Below are 26,728 nucleotides of genomic sequence, written 5' to 3' on the forward strand. Positions count from 1 at the left end.
AGGCAATAATCTCGCATAGCACAGCATCTAAATGCGTGTTAGAGTGTAAGCAGTCTCTGGAGAGAATCGGGACAGGGAGAAGCATACATCTATATTGGGTCCCAGGGCATATGGGAATAGATGGGAATGAAAAAGCGGACGAATTAGCTAAAAAGGGCGCATCCCTTGAAGCTTGCTCCGTAGACGTCCCAATTAGATTGGGCGAGATTAAGCGAAGGCGAGAGGTGCACATGATCGACCAAGCAGGAAAGGCGTGGGTTCAAGCGCGGGGCTGTAAAGTGTCGAAGATTATGTGTAGGTCTTACAACCTTAGACTAACACAGTTGCTTCTATCATTAAAAAGAGAGGACTGTAGACTCATGATGGGTATTCTGACTGGACACTGCCTTCTGGCGTCACATGCCTTTAAATTATGCTTGGTCAGTGATAGCAGGTGTAGGAAGTGCAGGTTGGAGGAGGAAACGATCGAGCACGTTCTGTGCTCGTGCCCTGCACTTGCCAGGCTAAGACTCCAGCTATTAGGAGTGATACAGCTGTCAGATCTAGAATCAGCAAGTGGCTTAAGTCCTAGGAAGCTTCTAGTATTTGCCAAGAGGACGGAGTTATTTTATAACATAGGTCCTGGTTTTTGATAGGGTTTTTCAGTTTGGTCATTAAAACAAACTTCTGGTAACACTACGGACTCAATCAGTCTATGTGAGGTCCTCATGGACCGGCCAGTTCAACCTACCTACCTTATATAAAAGTTTAAATTTTTTTTATATTTTTGAAACTTTCTAGTTTTGTTTCAAACCCAGATGTGACTAGAAATTTCAATTTTTAGATTTTTTAAACTTTTTTAGTTTTGGTTTAAAACAATATAAAGATTTTAGACTATTATTCAAATAAGTTTTAAGTTGAAACTGAAGAAAACTAAAAAACATAATATTAAATTGAGAGCTTTCCAATTTAGTACAAAAGAGTTTCAAAAATTGCTTAAACCGATGAATGATTTAATATTTAGGTTCCACTATCCAACCCTGTGTATATGAAAGCACAAAACTGGGTGTATTACGTTTAGTTTCCACCGACTTTAGACTTTACTTGTTTAATTCGTACTTGAAGGTGGCAAGTTGTCGATGAAAAAATGGTATTTATGATGTCATAAATTAACATAACAGCATAGCTTTACGGCTCAAAATAAAACTAGGCCATTTTGGGTACTGTCATAGAAAAGTTTGACAGTAAATTTTGATAGTACTACTACTTATGTGCTCCAATAAAAAATTTAGGTTCAATGTGATTTTGGACCATACTACGACAAATGTTTGAGGTATCAAAATAAAATGTAGTGAAAAATATTCCTGCTCAAAGGTGAAATTTCAAAATCGTCTTGTTTAATAACAAATTAATCATAAAAGGAACGAAAACTTCTTAGAAAGTTCTCTATTTGCAACATTCATATTTAAATTTTACGCATTTAATATACGTGTTTCAATTGAGCGCTTTTGGTAAGTGCAAACTAAGTAGTATGAATGTATGTATGATGCTGTTGTTCCACAATATGCTTTCGACTCATATTATGTAGAAATATGCACATAATTGCGCCATCGATATGTTAGAAATGAATAAGATTTCTTCGTTTTAATGTTTTTTTTTATAAACGTTTTGTAAATTTCAGAGTTTTTTTGTTTAACAAACATGTACCTAAATACACGGAATTTTTAGGGCTAACAACTGAATTAGAGTAAAAAAATCTGGTAACCCTACATACAATTTATACCTCTCTCTATGTATGACACGAGATCACGGTAAATGGTATTAGGTATGGCCTCGGAAAATTAGAGGAAAAAGGTTTCCGAGAGATGTAGGATCGGATCCGTGGTTCCAACTGTGTGAATCGAAGGAGGTTTAAAGATGAGTTGTTGAGCTTTGCGCAGATATGAAAATAGAACAAACTCTTCGCTGTTTAGGTCATGTATTGCGAATGAAATAACACACTCCAACTCAGGCAGTACTCGAATCAACAACCATAAGTGGACGCAGAGGAAGAAGGAGACCTTTACTCAGTGGGTAGTGTTCCACCGTTAGATTTATTTATCAAGGAAACGGCATCTCAAGGGGCCCTAAGTCTTCGGGAGTTTGGCCTTTTGAGGGAGCGTACATACGGGCACGGGCGTATCCTGCTCAATATTAACGAATCCCGAATCATGGCAAAAACGGACTACATATGTCCAAAGAAAGTCTTCAATTATCTTGCCCACAAGGAAAGATTGCAAAGAGGGGGGGATCACTCAGAGATTCGACATCTCGGTTTTCACGGACGGATCCAAAATGGCTTGCGGAGTGGGAGCGGGAGTATTTGCGACTGTCCCGCCCACGTCCTTATGTATGCGGCTTCCCGACTCGGCAAGTGTGTTTCAAGCTGAGATTTTCGCTATCCGAGAGGCGTGCAAAGCGTAATTGGATATCAAAAGTAACGGTAACAGTGTAGCCATTTTCTCCGATAGCCAGGCGGCTCTTGGGGCACTCGGGTCAGAGACGATATCATCAGACCTGGTTGGGCAGTGTAGGGAAACATACAGGGTAACGAGATGGCGGATGAGCTGGAGCGTGGCGTGGAGCAGCTCTTAATGTCTCAGGAGCGAAGGAGGTCCTTGCACCCCTGGGACTCATCAAGGGTCGCATCTCCCAGCACTGGTTGGGGGAGGCCAACAATAGGTGGAATCGGTTGCGGACCTGTAGAGTTTCCAAGAGCATGTGGCCACTATATAATGAAAAATAATCGGTAGCTGTCCTTAAGATGAACATAAGGGATATATCCAGAGTAGTTGCGGTGCTCACGGGGCATTGGACCATTGGAGTACATGCGGCACGGATGGGACTGGAACACAATACCTCCTGCCGCAGCTGCAAGCGTCCGGAGGCGGAGGAAACGGTTGAGCATCTGCTGTGCGAATGCCCAGCACACTGCCGAAGCAGAATAAAGTTTCTTGGAAAACCCTTTTTCGAAAGCCTCCCAGAACTCAAGGATGTTAGGGCGGGAGAGCTTCTCAAATTCATAAACTCCACGGGATGGACATAGGGGGACGGGTTTTTCCCTGATGCACGTGAAAATGTTTATTAGTATTCTTACAACACCCTTTCATTGGTTAACTCACGAGTTTGTGGTATCAAAACGGCGCATGAGCGCTAATTGGAGTCAATTGGAACCCGCCTAGTAGGAGATGGAGAAAGATCTGATTTCAAATTTGATCTTCCTTGTTGCTATCACTTTGCTTCAGTTATTACGAAACATGGATATCTGGTGTGACTCGTTATGCAACAGCCGATCTCGGCCAGGCATATAAACGCCAATTATTGATGATGATAATGTTTTCAGCATCCCAGTCACAATTTTTTTATAAAATTTTTATATAATTTTGTTTTTTTTTTTTTAATTATAAAACAAATTAACTCGAAACAATTTTTTACCATGGTTTTTTTTAGATCACTAATAAAATTTCTTTAGCAATTTAGCTTAGAAATAAAAGAAGAATCCGAGTATTCCATACATGTTTTTCTAAAAAAATTACTCTCTGTTGTAAGTTTTCATAAAAGCAACTGTTTTGAAATTGAAACATAAATAATATTTACATTAATAAGGTGCATATACATATATATGCACAAGAAGTTTTCAAAACACTGTCACCATATTTTTGCACAAACACAATTTTCGTTAAATATCTGAAAGATGAATATTTTAGGTATTTTTTGAGCGTCAATAAACTTTGTATATGATCATTTGCCGATCTATTGGATATTGGAATTATATGTATGTACTCAATGGTAAGCACCCGCACGTACAAATATATGTAGTTACAAGAATAAAATAATACGTGCCTGATTGCGATTGCTTTTTCCCCCTTTCGATCATATTTAAAAAGTCAAAACTGACTGTTGGACATATTGCCAAACTTTCACAGATTTTAAAAATTCAACTGAATCAGTAAAATCCATAATAATATAATACATACCTACATATTTCATTTATTAGAATTGCGTGTGTGTGATGCTTTTACATACGAAAAAATGAGAATATTTCACGATCGTCGGAAGCAACTATTGTACTGACAAGGCGCGAAACATAAACAAAACAAACCACATGAAAATGTTTATACATTAGATTGATTCTAAATATGTACCTTTTTTTTCTTTGAAGAACGATGGAAAAAATATATATGCAACATATGCACTTGGCTAGTTAATTCATTAGTTTTTTTATGAGTATTTCTTTTATTTTTATAAATTGTTACCCCTTTGATCATAACAAATAAAAATCATTCTTAAAGCTCTTACAATTTTGAAAAGTTCTTAAAATTTCTCTAACTTGTTCGAGAAGAGATTCCTTACGAGGCTCATGAAAAAAACTTTAGTTTTTGCCTTTTATTTATCGGCCGAAAAGTTTTTTTTTTTTTTTTTGGAAAACTTAATAAAAATTATACTCTGGCCCAGAATCACTAATAAAAATTATTATATTATGAACAAAATTCTATAAATATATTTTGCGTATAGTATCATTGAAAAGGCAAAATAATCAACAAACAAAAAAAAAACACAAGTAAAGGTGTCTAAGTTCGGGTGTAACCGAGCATTATATACTCAGCGTGAGCTTCAATTGCACATTTCATTTCAGATTAATTACTTTTCTACATAACACGTGGCACCGCCCATTTGAAAAAAAAAATGCCTCCCCATTTCCTCTTACAGTAAAACTTGATAAGTGAAATATCATTGATTCAAAACTATTTTTTGCTAAGTTATAGCATATTATTCTAGTCTACGACCCTTTTAAACTTGTTTTATATCTAAGTTGCCGTGGTCTTCAACCGATCTCGTCCATTTTTTCTAGAAATATTTCCTGCTGTAGGAAAAATTTGTGTACCCAATATTATTACGATCCGTTAATTTTTCTTCGAGTTATGGCTCCCGAAACATAGAAAATTGCTCAGTCATAAAAATTTGAATTTAAATTTGAAGTTTTTCCTATTTATTGTTATAAATCCACTTGGGAAATGAAATACCATTGATATAAAGCTCTTTTTTGCAAAGATAAAGCTTATTTTATTCGCCCACGGCCCTTTTAAAATTTTTTATATAAAAGTGGGCGTGGTCCTTACCCGATGTCGTTAATTTTTCTTCAAAGCATTCCTCATAGTAAAGGCAACCTCGCTGCCGAATTTTGTTACGATAGGTTTAACGATTTTTGATTTATGACTAATAATATATGTAAAATTGATTTTATGAGAAGTTGTTTCAAATTTATATCAAGAGTCTCAATATCAGTCCACACGTCAAATTTCAACATTATAGGTGTATTATTTACTAAATAATCAGGTTTCTTGTGTTTACCAAAATGTTATATATATAAAAAGTGGGCGTGGTTATCATCCGATTTCGCAATTCTGGGTCCAGATAAGTTCGTGTACCAAATTTGGTGAAGATATCTCAATATTTACTCAAGTTATCGTGTTAACGGACAGACGGACGGACGGACGGGCATGGGCAATCAAATTTTTTTCGACACTGATGTTTTTGATATACAGAAGTTTATATCTATCCCGATTCCTTTATACCTGTATAACCAACCGTTTTCCAATCGAAGTTAATATACTCTGTGTGCAAAGCACGCTGAGTATAAAAACACAAGTAAGAAAAAAAAACGAGGTGCATAAATTCTGGAATGATTTTCCGTCGTTTGCCGATAGTCAGCAAGAAAACTGTGTCCCCTGGGTTCGAATAATTACTTCATAAGTTTGAACTAATTTTTTTCATAAAAACAGCGAACTAGATTTTTCTTTAAAATTTATCTGTTTGATGATTGATTTCAGTGTGTAAGAATAATGTAAGAAAAGATTCAGATATCATTATTATACTCAGCTGAGCAAAGCTCACAGAGCGCATCAATATTGTTCCCAGAACGGAATTGCGCAACGGCATAATATATGTAGGTATACTTTCATATATCAAAATTGTCACGGATGACTTTGAATAGTTTATTTAATAATAAATAATGGAATTATAATGAAATTGATATACAAATAGTTTTAATGCAAATGATATTAAATGTTCTTCGTTGTCCGCTCGTGATCACGTTCGCCTTGTTCAACCGTTCAACACCAACTAACTAGCGATGACATTTCTCACTCGGTGGCGATGACAACTCGGCCGGTCCTGACATATCGTCACTCCCGGACGATTCGTCACCCTCGTCGTCTTCATCGACATCCAAACCTGGTGCCAGCATGAACCATGGTTTCATATGGTCAGTACTCATCACACCACAGTATCGTCGGCTGGTAACAATATATGGACCCTTGAACACTGGATCTAGCTTATGTAAATCTCCCGTTGCTGTTGACACATGGTCAATCACAACCAAATCTCCCACGTGGTATTTATGCGGCTTACTATGTTTTTTATCATATCTTTCTTTCCATTTCTGTCTTTCCGCTAAAATGTTCTTAACTGCTTCTTCTTGTTTGCTCTCAAATCTGTCCCAACATCGACTTCGCCATGGAGCGCTTGAATCATTCGGTTTTGGGTTACATTTCTGGGATCGAAGTTGAAGACCAGCTCGCTAGGACTGAACTTGGTCACTTCATGTCGTTGCGAATTAAGGTTCCACTGTATTTTTAGCAACGCTGCATCCCAGTCCTTCGGTTCCTTCACGGTGCAGCGAAGATGACCATCAACTCCTCCAAAGCTTTAATCACAGGCTCTGTCTTGGTATTCCGGAGAGCTTTAAGGATGGAGTATTTAGTAAAGCTGCAAACAACTACCAAAATATAACAATTGCCTCTCTTACTCCTCAGAAATGGCCCCAGATGATCGATATGCACGCTTCTAAATGGGATTGGCAGCACCTCCATGATGTGCATCTGGACCTCTGGCTTGCCACCTCTAGCTTTGTTCAAGCAACACTCCTCGCATCCTTCGATATATGATTTGACGTACCTGCGAATCCGTGGGAACCAGAATCCTTTACTGATCTTCTGAATCGTCTTCTCCAAAGCAAAATTACCAGCATCGTCATGGCACGCCTTCACTATTCGCCATCGCGCTACCTGAGGTACTACTAGTTTAAGCTGCCCGTTTACCTTCCGCATAAGTCGACCCTTTTCCACAGCATAGTCCGCTTCTATCTAATTTTTGACCAATTCATCCACAAACTGATTTCCCTTCAGAATCTGTATGATCGCTTGTAATTTCGAATCCTGCATTTGCATGGTATAAATCCAGTCGGACTACTCTGCTCCGCTATTGACCTTCATTATCTTTTCTGCAACTGTTTCTAGTTCAATCGGTTATTCCACTGGACTTCTGCTTAATGAATCGACATGAGTCATTCCAGCACCCGCTCGATGTTTGCAAGTGAAGTCAAATTCCTAAAGGCGCAACCACCACCCGGCTATGCGAAGCTGTAAAACCGTAGTGGCTTTAGTTGTCACTACCGCGTTGCAATCGGTGTATACTGAGAACTGTGTACGCAATAGATAGTACCTAAACCTGTCTAACGTTTCAAACACAGCCAGCACCTCTAGGTCATGGCTAGCGTATCTGCTTTCTGCTTCACTACATTGACGAATATAGTAGTGTACCGGCTTCAAACCCTCTTCTTCCTGCTGTAGCAAAACCCCTGACAAGCCATATGAGCTAGCATCTGTGTGCACCTCGTGAACCTTCGTAGCTTCGTACATTACTAATACCGGTGCGTTGATTAGTGCTTCTTTCAACCGACAAAAGGCTGCATCCTGCTCGGACCCCCATTGGAAAACATGTTCTCTCTTCAATAACTGCGTTAAAGGCTTTGCTATGCCACTATAGTCGTTGATGAACTTCCGAAATAACCCGGTTAACCCTAAGAACTGTCGAACCTGTGTGACTCCCTTTGGCGTGGGAACTCCTTTACACAGCTGACTTTTCCGCTGCCTGGTAGGATACCCTCTTCGCTAACTATGCGTCCCAAAAATTTTACAGTTCTTGACATGAATACGCACTTCGCTGGACGTAGAGTGAGTCCTGCCTGCTGGACTCCCCTCAAAAACTCCTCCAAAACCTGGATACCTTCGGTAACTGTTGGTGTAGTAATGATGACTTCATCCACATAACTTATGATTCGGTGCCGTTGTCCCATACCTCTAATCAGCTGACCCACCATCTGCTGGAAAACCATTGGTGCGTTCACCAATCCAAATGGCATTACGTTATGCTCGAATTGCCCGTCCGGCGTGATGAAAGCCGTATATTGTTTGCTGTCCTCTTTCAAAGGAATTTGGTAATAACCTGCGGTCATGTCCGGCGTCGTGAAGTACCTATTACCTCCAAGCTTAGACAACTGCTCCTCGACGATTGGCATCGGGAATTGCTTCTTGACGGTTACCGCTTTCAACGCCCTATGATCCACGCACATCCTTTGCTCCCCGTTTGCCTTCTTAACCAGTACCACTGGAGCTGCATGTAGTGAAGAGCTCGGCCGTATAATATCGTTTTTTAGTAAATTGTCCGTAAGTGATCTTAGAGGGAAGTTCTCTGTGACAACGGAACTTGATAGTGTTTCCCTATGACCGGCTGATCTGTAGTAACCTTAATCTCCATTTCCATGGTGTTGCAACGTCCAAGTGCTGACAAATCTTCCGAAAAACAGTGGTTATATTTCTTGAGTAGCTGCTGAAGCTCCTTCGCCTCACTTTCGCCCAGCGCCGTGTCGATATTCTTCTACCGTCATTACTCCTGACTCTATGATAATTTTCGTGTCGCCTCGACATAGAACGTCTCTGCCTAAAGGTATCTCCTGCGGCATAAATTCGTTGGGTACTATTTGGAGTTGGGCTGTTGTCTTCTATTCATCCAGTTCGAACTCGACTTATATCATCTGATTTACGTCCACAGCTGCCCCTCTAAAACCACGAAGTATTTTCTTGCTTGGATGCCTGGGAATGTCGTCTGGGACTGCCATGTCAGATATCAACGATGAGTCGCTGCCAGTATCCACAAATGCTGCAAATGTGCATCCCGCTATACATATATGACGTGTCACAGGTGGTGGGACCACCTCTGTTTCTTCGATGACCTTCCCTATCGTTTCTTACCGCTTCTGCATTCTTTTGCCTCGTGCCCATATTTGTTGCACGTGCTACATTTAGCTTTGCTTTGAGGTTGTGGACATTTTGCGGCGATATGGCCCACCCCGTTACAATTGAAGCACCTTAAACCTTTGCGCTCATTATTTGGGTTGCTCACCGGATCACATTCCTTTCCGTTAACTTTTGTTGTCCCCTGTTGTACCTTGGTGTACGCGTTGGCTACGGATAGATTTTCGACAGATCTTAACAATGCGTTGCACGACCGTATGTTCACGAAGGCCCCATTTTTTAATACTGACTTCACCTGTCTATTTTACTGCATCTTGGTTCTTTCGTGTACACGTAATTTGCAATTACTTTATTCAATATTTTAAATACAAATGCGGCTAATACTTAAATATATTACCAAAGTGCAACAATTTCTCTATCTAGGAAATGCATCCTTAAAAATGCAGGAGAATGGTATGTATATTTTGTAGTGTTTTTATTTTTTTATTAGTAATTTTTTTGTTTTTAATAACTTTTTTGCTTAATGAAGTGAATGAAAGTTACAAAAAAGTTAACCCTTGCCCTTCTGCTATTGCTAACACGACAATCAGGTAAAGAACAAAGATTTCTTGAATTCATACCAAAAAATTCCAAAAAATACACACACATTATTGAAGTGAGAAGGAAGAGTCTTAATAAATCAAGCACAAACCAGCTTAAAATGAAGACAAAATTGTCGTATTTCAACAAAACCAATCTGATCAAAAAATTCAAACAAACAAGGCCATGGTTCGCGACATACGAAAAATGTAGTCAACAGAATTTCGTAAACGGATAATTTGTTTTAGACTTGTTTCGTTCGCCCCTTAGCAGCGTTTGGCAAGCACTCCGAGCATATATTACTGCCATGAAAAGCTTCTCAGTGAAAACTAATCTGCCCTGCAGATGCCGTTCGGAGTCGGCATAAAACAACTAGGTCCCGTCCCGCCAATTTGTGAGAAAAAACTAAAAGGAGCACGACTCAAATCGGAAGAGAAGCTCGGCCTTAAACCTCTTCGGAGGTTATCGCGCCTTATATATATATATATATTTTTTTTTATAATCGTCGATGCTGTTAAACAGAATTATGAGCGGTTTTGCACTTTTAGAGGCATTAAGCTTGCCACCTTTTCAAAGGACTTTTAGAGTATAAAATCATTTTTAGGAAGGACTTTGTATGAAGGTACCTTTGTTTCGAGAGGACGCAGCCATATGATATAGTTTTATTTATTCAAACAAAAATAAGCAATAAGCTAGGCATAAAAACAATTCAGTAAAGTAAATTTCAAGTTAATTATTCATGTAAGTAAAATAATACTTGCAAGTATTTCATATCGGTACATATTGGCGCCTTAGAGTGTAACTTATTATCACACAGTAGAATTTACAAGGCATAGTTTTTAAAGATATGGATTTAAAGCTCAGAGGATCAGGGGCGGTATCTTTCATACACGTGTATACGCATACTGTGCCAAAGGTTAATATAGCCGTGTTTTTTTATAAGCGTATACGTTTAAATTTGCGCGTAAAAAAACGCTTATCCTCGCTTAGATAATGCTTAGGAGATCCATCTAGCGGCAGTGGTAAAATAACTAGCTACATAATAGGGTGTACCTAAAATCGGAGACACAAACCTCTGGTGGCCATAATGTATAACATATAGCTCAGTTGCGATGAATAGTGAACAGGCATAGAATATATAAAATTAGTGTAGAGGGTGAAACATGACACATATTTCAGTTACATCTGAGTATAATGCGTATTGAAATTTAGTAGTACAAATTTTATGGGCAGCAATTTCAGAGATGTATTTAAAGTTTGACGTTATAAAGTTTAAGCGTAAACGTCTGTAATTGTAAAATAAAATAATTTAAAACATTTTTTAAGTTAAACGGTTTTATTGAAAACAATACTCACATGAAGTAATAATAATACTAAAAGCTGGAAAATAATTAGGTAGGCCCTAGGTACTAGTTATCACACTCCTCATCAATCTGGGGCGTTGATCAGACAATTAAATAAAAGCGTTGTGCGCGTGAAATTTCTAAAAATGTGAGGCGTATCATAACTTCGTTAAGGTTCAATTGGTCTTACTTATGACTATCAATAGAAATAGGGATGACTCTGGCATCCCTACAGACAATATGCATCTTTAGCCTGAAATTTGATACAGCAAAAATAGTTTATTCTAGAAACACGAATATGAGAAATCAAAATGCTGTAAATCAAGTTTAAGTATTAGATTATGTATGACGTCATGACACTTTGCGTTGCAGTCATTCACATTTACAGTCACCACTATATAATACCAAAATTTTCATAAAGGCATTCAGGTTTACTGCCAATCACTGATGCTTTTATTAAAACGCTTATATTAGCTTCAATTGTATGTTCGTAACTCTCCAGGCTAGGCGCGCAAAGATTCCCATCTAGCTGCAATTATTGAAGAAGCCAGTGGTTAAATAACTCGCTACAAAACGAGTTGTACTTAATACCGAAGACACGAACGAAATCGCGTTGTTTAGTTTTTATACTCAGCTGAGCAGAGCTCACAGAGTATATTAGTTTTGTTCGCATAGCGGTAATCAGTAACGGCATAAACTAATAGAGATAGATATAGACTTCTATATATCAAAATGATCTGGGCGAAAAAAGAAATTCATTTAGCCATGTCCGTCCGTCCGTCCGTCCGTAAACACGATAACTTGAGTAAATTTTGAGGTATCTTAATGAAATTTGGTATGTAAGTTTATCTCAGCTCGCTATTTAAAATGAACGAAATCGGACTATAACTACGCCCACTTTTTCGATATCGAATGTTTCGAAAAACCGAAAAAGTGCGACAATTCATTACCAAAGACGGACAAAGCAAAGAAACTTGGTAGGTGGGTTTTCCTTATGACGCAGAATAGAAAATTAGTAAAATTTTGGACAATAAGCGTGGCACCGCCCATTTTTAAAAAAAGGTAATTTAAAAGTTTTGCAAGCTGTGATTTGGCAGTCGTTGAAGATATCATGATGCAATTTGGCAGGAACATTACTCCTATTATTATATGTATACTACATAAAAACTAGTAAAATCGGATGACGAACACGCCCACTTTAAAAAAAATTTAAAAGTAAAATTTTAACAAAAAATGTAGTACCTTTACAGTATATAAGTAAAATATATGAACATTCAACTCCAGTAATGATATTTATTTATTTATTTATTTATTTATTTAAAATACACATATAAGACATAGTCTTTTACAGAGCCATATTTGCTATTATTCTTATTACTAGTACAAAGTAAGTTTAAAAGCTAGAAACAAAAATAGAAGTAACATTCAAACCATACAGCATATGTTCCATGGAGGTAAGTAAAAAAGAAAAAGAAAAAGTAAAATACAAAAGAATGTTCAAGAACAAAGGGTGCGATGTACAGCTAATTTGAAGCACTTAGGATTTGATTCTAATTTTACTTTATTAGGCAAAGCATTCCACAACTGCACAGCCCTAACGAAAAACATTCTCGATGTTACTGAATACTTAAAATGCGGTACAATTAGATTGCAAGTACGGGATGATTGTGCGAAAGTAAGTTTTACAAAAAGGCATTCCGGCGTACGAGAAAAGATAATCTTATATATAAATATTAGTAAACGACGGTCAAAGAATGCTGATAAACTGCATTCAAGAATAGTTTTTGAGAAGTTCGAAATATGATCATATTTCCGTTTAAGATAGATATATCTGGCACAATTATTAATCAGTAGTTGATATTTGTTCATGGAAGCTTTATCCAGGCAACCATATATCAATTCATGGTAAGATATTATTGGTATTAATAGACTTTTGACAAGTTTAAGTTTTATATCTTCTCGAATAAAATAAGCCGTTTTCCATAAATGCCTTAACATATAATATAACCTACTAATTGAGGAATTCACATGATCAACACAAGTTAGGTGCTTATTTAAGATAAATCCAAGAGTTTTGACATTCTTCTCATATTTCACAACACTTCCATTTATAACTAGCGGAGAAATGCCATTCAGATTGTAGGAAAAATGTGAAATAGCGATCGCCTGTGTTTTGGATGCATTAAGGTGTAGCTTGTTCTTTTTAGACCATTGAAATATAGCTTCTAAATCTTCATTTAATCGGCAAACTAAATCCTCTATTAAGCCAAGAGGGGCAGAAAGGTATATCTGAGCATCATCCGCGTAGAGGTGAATGGATACTTTACGACAGCATTTTTCTATGTCATTGATGTACAAACTAAATAAAATTGGACCAAGAATAGAACCCTGTGGAACCCCAGATTTTACTGGTAATAACCTGGATCCACGATCCCCACATATTACCCGTTGGCACCTGTTTGTCAAATAGCTCTCAAGCAGCTTCACAGCATCGCTACTGAATCCAAAATATTTTTTTAGCTTATGCAGGACAATTCTGTGGCAGACCGTGTCGAATGCCTTAGAGAAGTCCAATAACGTAAGAATTGTGAGTTCGCCATTGTCAAATTTTGGTCGTATGTCTTCTAAAACCTTGAGCATAGCGGTTGAGCAACTATGTCCAATGCGATAACCTGATTGATTTTCCGAAAGCAAATTTTCTTCAGTCAGATATTTCCTAATCTGGTTCGATAAGAGCTTTTCCAAAACTTTTGATAAGCAGGGAAGAATACTTATTGGCCGAAAATCACATGGTTGGGAAGCATTAACCTTTTTTGGAATAGGTATAATATTAGCCACCTTCCAAGCATCAGGAAAACTTAGAGATGTTAAAGCAAAATTTAAAATATGCGTTAATGGCGCAATCACATATGGTAATATAAGTTTAATAAATCTTAGACTTATTTTATCTTCCCCTGTTGCATTTGATTTTATTGAAAATATGGATTGTATTGTTTCAGATTCAGTAATATTAGAAAAGTTAAATTTACTGCACCAATCAAGCAAAGAATCGTCGCTGGAAATATTTGACTCACTCTCATTCGGTAACTTGGTAGCAAAGAAATCATTCATTACATCAGCCTCAATCGAGCATTCCGATTTTAAATCATTCTTAATACCAAGTTCTTTTAGATTATTCCAGAGAATCTTTGGTGGTAGACATACATCAAGTTTGCTTCGGAAATAACCCCTTTTGGCATCCCTAGTAATTTTCGTAGCTCTGTTTCGCAATATCTTATAAGCCTGCCAGTTTTCTTCACAAGGAGATTTCCTCCAAAGTGAATAGCTTTTATTTCTTGCTTTTATTGCATGAAGTACATCTCGACTGAACCATGGTTGCTTATTTTTGTTCACTCTAATTTTCTTAAGTGGGACATATTTATCAAATAGGTAGTTAACCAAATTGGAAAAATTTTCAACTTTTTTATTTATGTCTGCTTCAAACCAACTATCATTCCAAGGAAGTGAAGATGCTTCAGCAGCTAAAGCTCTGATATTGATTCTATTGAAATCACGAACGTACTGGTTGCTAATGGAGATAGTATTCGTAGATTGCAAAACTACATTATAACTCAAAAAAATTAAGTCATGGTCGCTAATACCTCCCAGAGAAAGCTGATCAAAATGTAAGACATTGCCCATGTCAGCCACACAAAATACATCAAGTAAACTAGGTTTGCAATGGGGTCCGAAACGAGTAGCAAGTTTATTTACAACTTCCAATCCTACGCCTGAAATGCTATCAACAAAATGTTTGGACCGATCGTTTTCCACAAGCAAATCAATATTTAAGTCTCCACACAAGAGTATGTGTTCATAAATTGCACTATATTTATCGAAACTCTTAAAAAAGTTACCCAAATCATATGACTTTTTCGGATTATATACACATACAACAAGGCAACGCTCAAAATTATTGAAGAACTCAAACATCAAAAACTCCACAGGATCAAGTTGATCCGACTTGTCAATTACTCTTCCCTGCAATGCCTTTTTATAATAGATCGCAATACCACCACCGCGCTTGTCTTGCTGTCTGTCATTCCTTACAATACCGTAATCAAGAAATTGGTAATTATAATCAGCCATATCATTCTGAAACCAAGTTTCAGTAATACACAAGACATCAATACACGCAGAGCTAAAACGTGATTTAAGTAATCAAGTTTTGTTTGATTTAAACTTCTCGAGTTAAAATGACAAACCTGAAATCCAGGATGACAATCACTCAAAATCTTCAGTACTATCTTATTGTTGCATTCATTAGAGCCAACAGCTGAGCTATTTACCTTCATAAATAAATCCACAAGTGTGCGTTTCAAATTGCCAACATACTAGAGTGCATAACAGAGAAGGGTCAACAGGAGAGTACATATGAAAAGTGGTTAAAGAATAAAATAAAAACTTAAACATATTAATAAATATTCCTAATGCAAAAGAACAAAGAAATATAACTAAAAGTATGGTCATATTAATCAGCTGCTCCTTTTCCATCTACGGTGCTCAAAAGAGAATCCACTTCCTCTTTGCTAGCTATCAATTTAGGTGCAACAAAATACAAAACTAAAAGAAAATTTAAAAATGGGCGTGGCTCCGCCCTTTTTCATTTAATTCGTATAGAATACTTTTAATGCCATAAATGGAACAAAAACTTACCAATCCTTATGAAATTTGGTAAGGGCAAAGCTTCTATGACGATAACAGTTTTCTGTGAAAATGGGCGAAATCGGTTGAAGCCACGCCCAGTTTTTATACACAAGCGACCGTCTGACCTTCCGCTCGGCCGTTGACACGATAACTTGAGCAAAAATCGACATATCTTTACTAAACTTAGTTCACGTACTTATCTGAACTCACTTTATCTTGGTATAAAAAATGGCCGCAATCCGGCAATGACCGCGCCCACTTTTTCGATATCGAAAATTACGAAAAATAAAAAAAATGCCATAATTCTATACCAAATATGAAAAAAGAGATGAAAAATGGTAATTGGATTGGTTTATTGACGCAAAATATAACTTTGGAAAAAACTTTGTAAAATGGGTGTGACACCTACCATATTAAGTAGAAGAAAATGACAAAAGTTCTGCAGGGCGAAATCTAACGCCCTTGGAATCTTGGCAGGAATACTGTTCCTGGTATTACATATATAAATAAATTAGCGGTACCCGGCAGATGATGTTCTGGGGGTCACCCTGGTCCACATTTTGGTCGATATCTCGAAAACGCCTTCACATATACAACTAAGGGCCACTCCCTTTTAAAACCCTCATTAATACCTTTCATTTGATTCCCATATCGTAAAAGCACATTATAGAGTCACCCCTGTTCCACTTTTATGGCGATATCCCGAAATGGCGTCCACCTATAGAACTATGGCCCACTCCCTTTTAAAATACCCTTTAATACCTAGGTTAATTTTGCTAAATTGTTATTTTCCCTTATTTTGTCTCCAAAGCTCTCACCTGAGTATGTTATGTTCGGTTACACCCGAACTTAGCCTTCCTTACTTGTTTTAAACTAAATTTATGTTATATAAGCATTATACATAATTTGTACCTAAAAGTGTATTATTTTCCAAAAATATTAATATATTTTCACATTTGTCTTTTTTGGACGAAAGAATATGTATTTTTTGCTTGTTATTTGGTATTTTAATATAATACTAAATAGTGGTAAACCAATAAACCGTTTAGCTCTACTTCGAAAAAAAGCATCTGGAAATAGGCACAAAGTTACATGGGGAAATAATTTAAACATCTTAAAAGATACCCTTTTGTTCCATTAAAAAATTAAGTTGATACTAAACCTCAGGAGGCTTTAATCCATCTAGGATATGAAAATGACAAAATATTTTTGGGAGCGTGTCATTATTCTGTATTACAAAATTCGGGTGACAAAATTCTGTAAATTGCAAAAAAAATTCTGCTTTTTTAAAATTCTGCTTTTTAAAATTCTGCTTTCTAAAATTCTGCTTTTCAAAATTCTGCATGTTTAATTCTGGAAGTCAAAATTCCGGAATCATGGCATGGCGTAGCCCTTGTTGGATCGGCCCAGGGTTATTTTTTATAAGCGAGACCGAAGGCCGCCTATGCAGAAAGGTGTTCTGCGCAGAATTACTGTGCATGGCGCACTTTTTCAAAATAATTACATGACTTCTTTAACATTGTTAACATTATATTTTAATACAGAATTTTGTAATACAGAATTTTGAAAGCAGAATTTTAAAAAGCAGAATTTTGTTTTTAGAATTTTATACATACAGAATTTCGATACCAACCCAATATTTTTATATTTCTTAGCATGTTTTCTCGACCAAACAAGTTTGTGGTATGATAATGACAGGCTTGCAAAATTTAAAAAACTTTTCATTTCGCTAATATCGGACTCTTTCAAGTCGACCCTGTCTTAGGTGTAAACTCGAAAATGCATTGTCTTAACAAACATTTTGAAGAACGTTAAATCTTCAAAGAAAACCAATATTTGTAAAACATTTATTCCTGTTACTCACTGCATACTTCTACTATTTGCAAATGTATTGTATACTTGAACGTTATTTGATTAAATCTGATTTTAAGGTGATTTTTATGATTAAATTTAACTTTTTAACTTAAAGCATGAAATCCCGCTTTCAGGCTGAGCTTTTCTTCCAATTTGCATCACTCTCCTTTTTAATTTTTCCTACAAATTAGGGGGACGGGACCTGCTTGTTTTATGCCGACTCCGAAGGTCATCAGAAAGGCAGATGAGTTTTCACTGAGAGCTTTTCATGGCAGAAATACACTAGGAGTGCTTATCAGACACTGCCGAGGGGCGACCCCGCTTATAAACATTTTCTGCTAATTGAAAAACTTGTTTCTAAAATTTTTGATGTTGCTTTTCCCGGGGCGCGAACCCAGAATTTTCGGTGTGGTAGGCGGAGCACGCTACCATCACACCACGGCGTACAGTGGCATTTTTGCATGATTTAGACGCGAAAAATTAATAACTCACTGAAAAATTAATATATTTCATTCAAACCAAGTGTATATGTTCGCATGTCTTACCCCCCATCAGCGAGGATAGGCGAAGGGGAATGTTATTGTGGTTCAGCATGGTTCCAACTTTTGGCAGGCTTTTCTTTCACGGTTTTATATATTTTCAGCACAAAACTAATACACATTAAAAAACTCATAATTCCGTAAAAAATACTCAACCAAAAAACTTTTGAGCACTTGCAAAATAATATAATTACGTGTAGATTTTAAATAACCAAGAAATATTTTAGCTTTTGTTTCACCACAAAGTTTTATTTAATTTTAAATCACGCGTTATTTCACTTCTGTAAATTAGCGCGTCATCAACAACTCACAGTTGACAGCAAATTATTCAATGAAGAACAATAATTATAAGAAATGATAATTACCGTTATATACTGTGGACATTTAAAAAAAAACTGCATTCAAATGTAAAAAAAATATGACTTGAAACTTTTTCGCGTCTAAACCAAGCAAAATGCCACTGTGCGGCGGCCGCCAAAAAGTTAACTTGGTTCAACTTAAAGTCTGAAGTTCGATTTCTTTTTGCAAATATGAAAATAGGGGAAATTCGTCTTAACTTTTTGAAAAACGTCAGCCATTAACGTATTAAACAATATGAGAGAATACAAGAAATAGAAAAGACAAAAAGAATTTGGCATAATGGAATATTTCGCATACCAATATAAATAGATAGCCAACTCAAAAATCTGAAATTTTGAAGTTAAAAGTACCTCGGGGTTTCCCAATTCAATATTTACCGAACTGTATACTCGATTTACTAAAAAAAATCTACTAATCAGCGAGAAAATGCTTAGTAAAAAATTTAGAACTACGCTGGCGCAGTATTTTTTTTTTTTCATTTTCTGAACATTGCAAATTTTAGAGTTGATCACTGTTTTGATCGAGGTATGCGATATGATAAATGATTTCTTTGTTATTTCACGCCCTGTTTACCTCTACATTTTAAATTTTTCAACTGGGTCGAGATCGCCAAACTTTCGCAATCGGTCAGTGAATGATTCGATTTAATTTTGAATGGGAAAATACATATATATATATATATATTGTTAGACGAAATCATACCTATGTATGTATATTACACTGGGTCGGTTTATTAACCTATATCGCTCCATCGATTTTTCGATAGGATTTGGGCTCAGGAAAAAGAAGTTCCACTACGCATACCCAAAAAAATTTTTTTGACCCTGCGAAATTTCAACGATTTTTTCGATTTTTTATGCATTTTTTCATTTTCAAGGCTCCAAATCATTTTTTATGTATTTTTTTCGTGTGAATTGACAAATGCAGTTTTTTGAAAAAAAAACTTCTTTTATGGAGATTTAGAAGAATTTTGGTCGAAAAATCGATTTTTTTTGCAGGCTCAAAAATTATTTTTTTGGGTATGCGTAGTGGAACTTTTTTTCCTGAGCCCAAATCCTATCGAGAAATCGATGGCGCGATATAGGTTAACTTTCGTCCATATAAATCGACCCAGGTTAATGTATATATTTCAATTTTAAAAACACATGTGCGTAATACATTGTAACCTTACATATTATAAATAAACGAGCGGCCTTTTGCTTTTCAAAATTTGCGAGAGCGTTTGCAAATCAATTTTCCATTTTTGTATTTTTGTATTCCCTCTTCGATTTACAAACAAATGACCATGTGTTAGTTTGCATTGTAAGCAGCGCTCCCACAAAATTTCCATTACTAAAAGTAGTCTACTTTTAAACAATAGCTACAGAAGTAAACTTATAGATGGAACAAGTAAAGGAATTAAAGTTCGGTTGTGACTGAACATTATATACTCAGCAGTGAGCTTTTATAGCTTATACAACTGAAGATAGTGTGGATACAAATGTTGTAAAAACCTTCAAACAACCTGAAAATATTAACGGCCTGTTTCTGAACGTTACCGTTAAATTTGTAACCGAAGTAATATGTCACCGAAAATCGTTACCAGTACTTTTATTCGCGATTTTTGCCCAGGTGGTAACGCTGTCATCACGAAAAAACTCACCAGTGTCTTTGGGGAAATTTAAACTATAATACATACATATATAAGTGTGTAAACAAACAATAAAAGCGGCAAAATGGAAATGAACAAGTAAATTCTGTGAATAATTTGGAAAGTTCTCATTAAATTAATAAATGCATATAAATATAGGAAGTATGCACGCATTACCCAAGCCCAGTTGCGATGGTATATCACATTTTGTAAGGACCACCCCGAACTAATGCAGGTAAAAAACTGCCCCAAATCGCCGATCCAACTTCAAGATTTGTGGAAAGATTTATATATTCTATTTTATCTATATATATAACAAGTAAGGAAGGTTAAGTTCGGGTGTAACCGAACATTACATACTCAGTTGAGAGCTATGGTGACAACATAAGGGAAAATAACAATGTAGGAAAATGAACCGAGGGTAAACCTGGAATGTGTTTGCATGACATGTGTATTAAATGAAAGGGGTTAATGAGCATTTTAAAAGGGAGTGGGCCTTAGTTCTATAGGTGGACGCCTTTTCGAGATATCGCCATAAAAATGGACCAGGGGTGACTTTAGGATGTGTTTGCACGATATGGGTATCAAATGAAAGGTGTTAATGAGTATTTTAAAAGGGCGTGGAGCTTAGTTCTATAGGTGGCCGCCTTTTCGAAATATCGGCGTAAAGGTGGACCGGGGTGACTCTAGAATTTGTTTGTACGATATGGGTATCAAATGAAAGGGGTTAATGAGCATTTTAAAAAGGAGTGGGCCTTGGTTCTATAGGTGGACGCCTTTTCGAGATAAGGCCATAAAGGTGGTCCAGGGGTGACTCTAGAATGCGTTTGTACAATATGGGCATCAAACGAAATGTGTCAATGAGTATTTCAAAAGGGCGTGGGGCATAGTTCTATAGTTGGACGCCTTTTCGAGATATCGCCATAAAGGTGGACCAGGGGTGACTCTAGACTTTGTTTGTACGAAAAGGGTATCAAATGAAAGGTGTTAATGAGTCTTTTTAAAAGGGCGTGGGTCTTAGTTCTATAGGTGGTCGCCTTTTCGAGATATCGCCATAAAAGTGGACTAGGGGTGACTCTATAATATGTTTGTACGATATGGGTATCAAATGAAAGGTGTTAATGAGTATTTTAAAAGGGCGTGGGGCTTAGTTCTATAAGTGGACGTCTTGTCGAGATATCGCCATAAAGTTGGACCAGGGGTGACTCTAGAATGTGTTTGTACGATATGGGTATCAAGTTAAAGGTATTAATGAGGCTTTTAAAAGGGAGCGGTGGCAGTTGTATATGTAAAGGCGTGATATCGACCACAATGTGGACCAGGGTAACCCAGAACATCATCTGTTGGATGCCGCTAATTTATTTATATATATAATACCACGAACAGTATTCCTGCCAAGATTTCAAGGGTTTTTTGTTTCGCCCTGCAGAACTTTTTCATCTTATTCTACTTAATATGGTAGGTGGGCGCCGCCGTGGTGTGATGGTAGCGTGCTCCGCCTACCACACCGTATGCCCTGGGTTCACACCCCGGACAAGGCAACATCAAAATTTTAGAAATAAAATTTTTCAATTGGAAGAAATTTTTTCTAAGCGGGGTCCCCCTCGGCAATGTTTGGCAAGCGCTCCGAGTGTATTTTTGCCACGAAAAGCTCTCATTGAAAACCTCTGCCGTGCAGATGCCGTTCGGAGTCGGCATAAAACATGTAGGTCCCGTCCGGCCAATTTTTAGGGAAAATCAAGAGGAGCACGACGCAAATTGGAAGAGAAGCTTATTATTTAATATGGTAGGTGTCACACCCATTTTACAAAGTTTTTTTCTAAAGTTATATTTTGCGTCAATAAACCAATCCAATTCATCCCTTTTTTCGTATTTGGTATAGAATTATGGCATTTTTTTCATTTCTCGTAATTTTCGATATCGAAAAAGTGGTAGTCGGATTTCGGCCATTTTGTATACCAATACAAAGTGAGTTCAGATAAGTACGTGAACTGAGTTTAGTAAAGATATATCGATTTTTGCTCAAGTTATCGTGTTAACGGCCGAGCGGAAGGACACACGGTCGACTGTGTATAAAAACTGGGCGTGGCTTCAACCGATTTCGCCCTTTTTCACAGAAATAAGTTATCGTCCCAGAATCTAAGCCCCTACCAAATTTCACAAGGATTGGTAAATGTTTGTTCGACTTATGGCATTAAAAGTATCCTACACAAATTAAATGAAAAAGGGCGGAGCTACGCCCATTTTGGAATTTTCTTTTATTTTTGCATTGTGTTGCACCATATCATTACTGGAGTTGAATGTTGACATAATTTACTTATATACTGTAAAATTATTAAATTTTTTGTCAACATTTGGCTTTAAAAAAAATTTTTTTAAAAGTGGACGCGGTCGTTCTCCGATTTTGTAATTTTTTTTAAGCATACATATAGTAATAGGAGTAACGTTCCTGCCAAATTTCATCATGATATCTTCAACGACTGCCAAATTACAGCATGCAAAACTTTTAAATTACCTTCTGTTAAAAGTGGGCGGTGCCACGCCCATTGTCCAAAATTTTACTAATTTTCTATTCTGCGTCATACGTTCAACTCACCTACCAAGTTTCATCGCTTTATCCGCCTTTGGTAATGAATTATCGCACTTTTTCGGTTTTTTGAAATTTTCGATATCGAAAAAGTGGGCGTGGTTATGGTCCGATTTCGTTCATTTTAAATAGCGATCTGAGATGAGTGCCAAGGAACCTACATACCAAATTTCATCAAGATACCTCAAAATTTACTCAAGGTATCGTGTTAACGGGCGGACGGACGAACGGACGGATCAATCAAATATTTTTTTCGATACTGATGATTTTGATATATGGAAGTCTATATCTATCTCGATTCCTTTATACCTGTACAACCAACCGTTATCCAATCAAAGTTAATATACTCTGTGAGCTCTGCTCAACTGATTATAACAACAACAAGTAAGAAAGTCTAAGTTCGGGTGAAACCGAAACATTACATACCCAGCTGTACACTTTGAATGCATTTGTTGTTTGTTTTGTGTGCTTAATAGTGTTACAAGGCTGCGCAATAAAACAATATCCATATGGTTATATTCTGAATTAATTTTCAAAAAAGATACAGAGTCTAACACCAATGACCTTGAGCGGGTAATAATGCAGTTTTCCTTCAGATATGGGGATTTCCATACTGTTTATTTTAAAATAAATATATAACATATTGTAACGAATTTACTGCAAATCCTCTTATTCGCAACCTTCTACTAACGTTCGTATCGCTCAACTGTTGAATAAATAACTCCAATATTTAATTATGTAAAATGACCTTTATTGGCGGCCACCGTGGTGTGATGGTAGCGTGCTCCACCTACCACACCGAATTCCCTGGGTTCACACCCCGGGCAAAGCAACAACAAAATTTTATAAATAAGGTTTTTCAATTAGAAGAAAATTTTTCTAAGCGGGGTCGCCCCTCGGCAGTGTTTGGCAAGCGCTCCGGGTGTATTTCTGCCATGAAAAGCTCTCAGTGAAAACTCATCTGCCTTGCAGATGCCGTTCGGAGTCGGCATAAAACATGTAGGTCCCGTTCGGCCGATTTGTAGGGAAAATCAATAGGAGCGCGACGCAAGTTGGAAGAGAAGCTCGGCCTTAGATCTCTTCGGAGGTTATCGCGCCTTACATTTATTTTTTATTTTTTTAAAATGGCCTTTATTAAAGTACATCACAATAACACTGATACTTCACAATCAATGAAACTGATTTTCAAAATAATACTGCTATTGCTCGCTAGATAGCGTCTTAAATCCAACTGATTGTCGCGCCTCTACTGTTGCTGCCTTTTATAGTGTTTGGTTTACTCGTTGACATTTCTAGGCGGTTCTGTTCTAGAATCTACTAGTTGGTTATCTGCTATAAGTTTCTCAGCTATAACTGCAGATGCGCAATTTTTATAGTTTCTCTCACAGCTCATGCGCGTGTCTTTGTGAGCGACACTTCCACAATTATAATTGCATATCTCAGATAAGATATCTGCATGTGTTTGTGCGTTGCTTTTCCGTTGCGTGTACGTACATATGTGTGGACATAATGATTGAATTATTGATGTGCATACAGTCACTGCTTAGCATCGGCTTAGAGATGACTGTACCCCTTAGTGTTGCTAATATTCGTTACAATATCAATAAAAATAAGATTGGTACAAAACTATTTTTCGCTAAGATTTAACTTATTATTTTTGCCTACGACCCTTTTTAAACTCATTTATATAAAAGTGGGCGTGGTCCTTAACCAATCTTATCCATTTTTACTAGAAATATTTCCTGCTATAAGGAAAATATGTGTACCCAATTTTGTTACTGTTAGAGTACGAATTATGATATACATTGCACCAAACACTTAGTTATATATTATCAGTATTACATTGTATTCTGCGTATGTTTCTCAATTATAAATTGAACATATTTTATTCATTACTCAATGAACTATACTTTCTAACAGGTTATGGGCCTGCTGAATTGAGTTTTTCTGAAAATGTTGTTCGTTTTTTGATTCTTTGAAATGGCGAGCTCCAGCCTCAGATTGAAAAACTGAGGGGACGCGATAATTATGTGCAATGGGCGTTTGCATGTGCACCATTTTAGAGACGGATGAGCTTTGGGACATCGTTGGAGTCAGTAAGAATTTTGAGGAACTCTCCGAAACTGAAATCAAGGCGGGCGTGCGAGCTCGAGGAAAAATTGTGCATATTGAGAATACGAAAACGGCGAATGAAACTTTGTGCAAGCTACAATCAATAATTGAAGACAATTGCCTTTCAAGGAGATGCAGTTTACTTGCGCAGCTTACAAGTTTTAAATTAGGCGACTGCAGTAATGCTGCTGAATATGTGAATGGCATTGTTTTAACGGCGAATAAGCTGAACGCTGTTAATTTTAAAGTTTCTGAAGAATGGGTGGGCTCACTGCTTCTTGCTGCACTACCTGAGGAATATAGACCGATGATTTTGGGTTTGCAAAGCTATGGAATAGCGATAACTGGAGACTTTGTAAAGACGAAGCTTCTGCAAGATGTTCGTGGAACGAATGTTTCATCAGCATTTTTCACCAAAAATCAAAAATCTAAGAAGGTAAGATGCTACAACTGCAATGGAATTGCCGTAAAGAAAAATCAAAAAATATCGGTATCGAAAAGAAAAGAAAAATGTGAATTACCATTCCGCTTTTGTTTACGTGAAAGTTACGAATCTCCCACGTAATCGCCAATGGAATGTCGAAAGCGATGAAAAGAGAAGTGAAAGTGAAAACACGGAATCTTGACGTTGGATGGCTAGAATTGCTCCCGTTGACGGTCGTGAACCAAGAAAAAAGTAAATCAGTTGCAAAAAGGCGCTGAACCCTCAGTGCAAGAGCCTTCGTTAAGTTTCCCCTTAACAAGGCTCCGGTGCTAAAAGCTCATAGCGGCAAACGCAAAGCCGTGTTTGTGTTAGTGCATATATTATATATATAAGCGAAACTATTGGTCTACAGGCGGAAACAGGTATGCGGATTGATTTACGAGGGTGGGCCGAAATATTTAAGTCTCGGACCTAAACAGGGAAACAAAGTGGTTTTTGCTGACAATGGCTGTACAATTTTAAATAAAAAAGGAAAAGTTTTAAGTGTAGCCGAAAAGGTAAATAGTATGTATATGCTTCAGCGTACAACATGGCGCATGATTAATGCAATGACAGCAAAAGCTACGGCCTCGTACGAATTATGGCATAAGCGCCTTGGACATCTAAAATCGAACGCAATAGGTTTATTAAGAAACGGCATGGTGCATGGTGTTGATTTCACATCAGAAAAAACTCTTGGTGTGTGTATTCGGTGTGGGAAGGCGAAGTAGCGAAGAAGTGTTTTTCCGAAAGAAGGTCATCGGACAAAGGAAAAGTTAGCATTGGTACCTAGCGATTTATGTGGTCCAATGGAAATATCATCATGCAGTGTAGCAAATATTTTATGACGCTTGATGATTTTTCGAGGAAGGTTTTCGTTAGGTTCATCAAATCCAAATCACCAAACAGGGTGCAGAATTAAAATTCTCAGAACTGATAATGGTGAGGAGTATTTGAACAACGAACTGACCGCAGAATTTAAGGTATTCAACATCAAGCTACCGTTGCATACAACCCTGAGCAAAATGGGGTTGCAGAGCGCATGAATCGGACGCTGGTGGAGAAGGCTAAATCTATGTTGGTACAAGGGAATTTACCGAAGAAATTTTGGGCTGAGGCTGTCAACACTGCTGCGTGTTTGGTTAACATTCTATTCCGGCGCGTACCCCGGGAGAACTATGGCAATGTAAGAAACCTGACTTATCAAATTTGAAAGTTTTCGGCTGTCTTGCTCTTGTTCATATTCCTAAACAAAAACGCCAGAAGTGGGACTATAAGTCAGAAGAGCAAATTTTTATTGGCTATGCAGAAGACTCTAAAGGCTATCGAGTTATGAATACAATTACAAAGAAAGTTGATGTCAGCCGAGATGTAATTTTTGAAGAACAAGCTTGCCATCACGGTGAAGGTAGTCGAAGTCAAGATTGGATTCGAATTCCTATGGAAAATACTGTCTTCGATA

General features: G+C 37.1%; 1 protein-coding gene across 8 annotated transcripts in view; it reads right to left on the reverse strand.

Annotated features, from left to right (window-relative positions):
- Positions 1–26,728, reverse strand: part of LOC137236741 (uncharacterized) — a 208,403-nt gene that overhangs the window by 57,542 nt on the left and 124,133 nt on the right. The window contains exon 1 of one of the 8 annotated variants that reach the window (XM_067759716.1): positions 3,996–4,065. The exons of 6 other annotated variants lie outside the window; for them this stretch is intronic. In XM_067759716.1, the coding sequence (XP_067615817.1) occupies positions 3,996–4,008 (13 nt within the window). In that variant the 5' untranslated portion in view covers positions 4,009–4,065. Of the gene's footprint in view, positions 1–3,861; positions 3,931–3,995; positions 4,066–26,728 lie in introns of those variants that run through there. One more of the 8 variants, XM_067759715.1, reaches the window with a different exon arrangement.

The sequence above is a fragment of the Eurosta solidaginis genome, chromosome 1 (genome assembly GCF_040869045.1).
Source record: "Eurosta solidaginis isolate ZX-2024a chromosome 1, ASM4086904v1, whole genome shotgun sequence".
Classification (NCBI taxonomy): domain Eukaryota; kingdom Metazoa; phylum Arthropoda; class Insecta; order Diptera; family Tephritidae; genus Eurosta; species Eurosta solidaginis.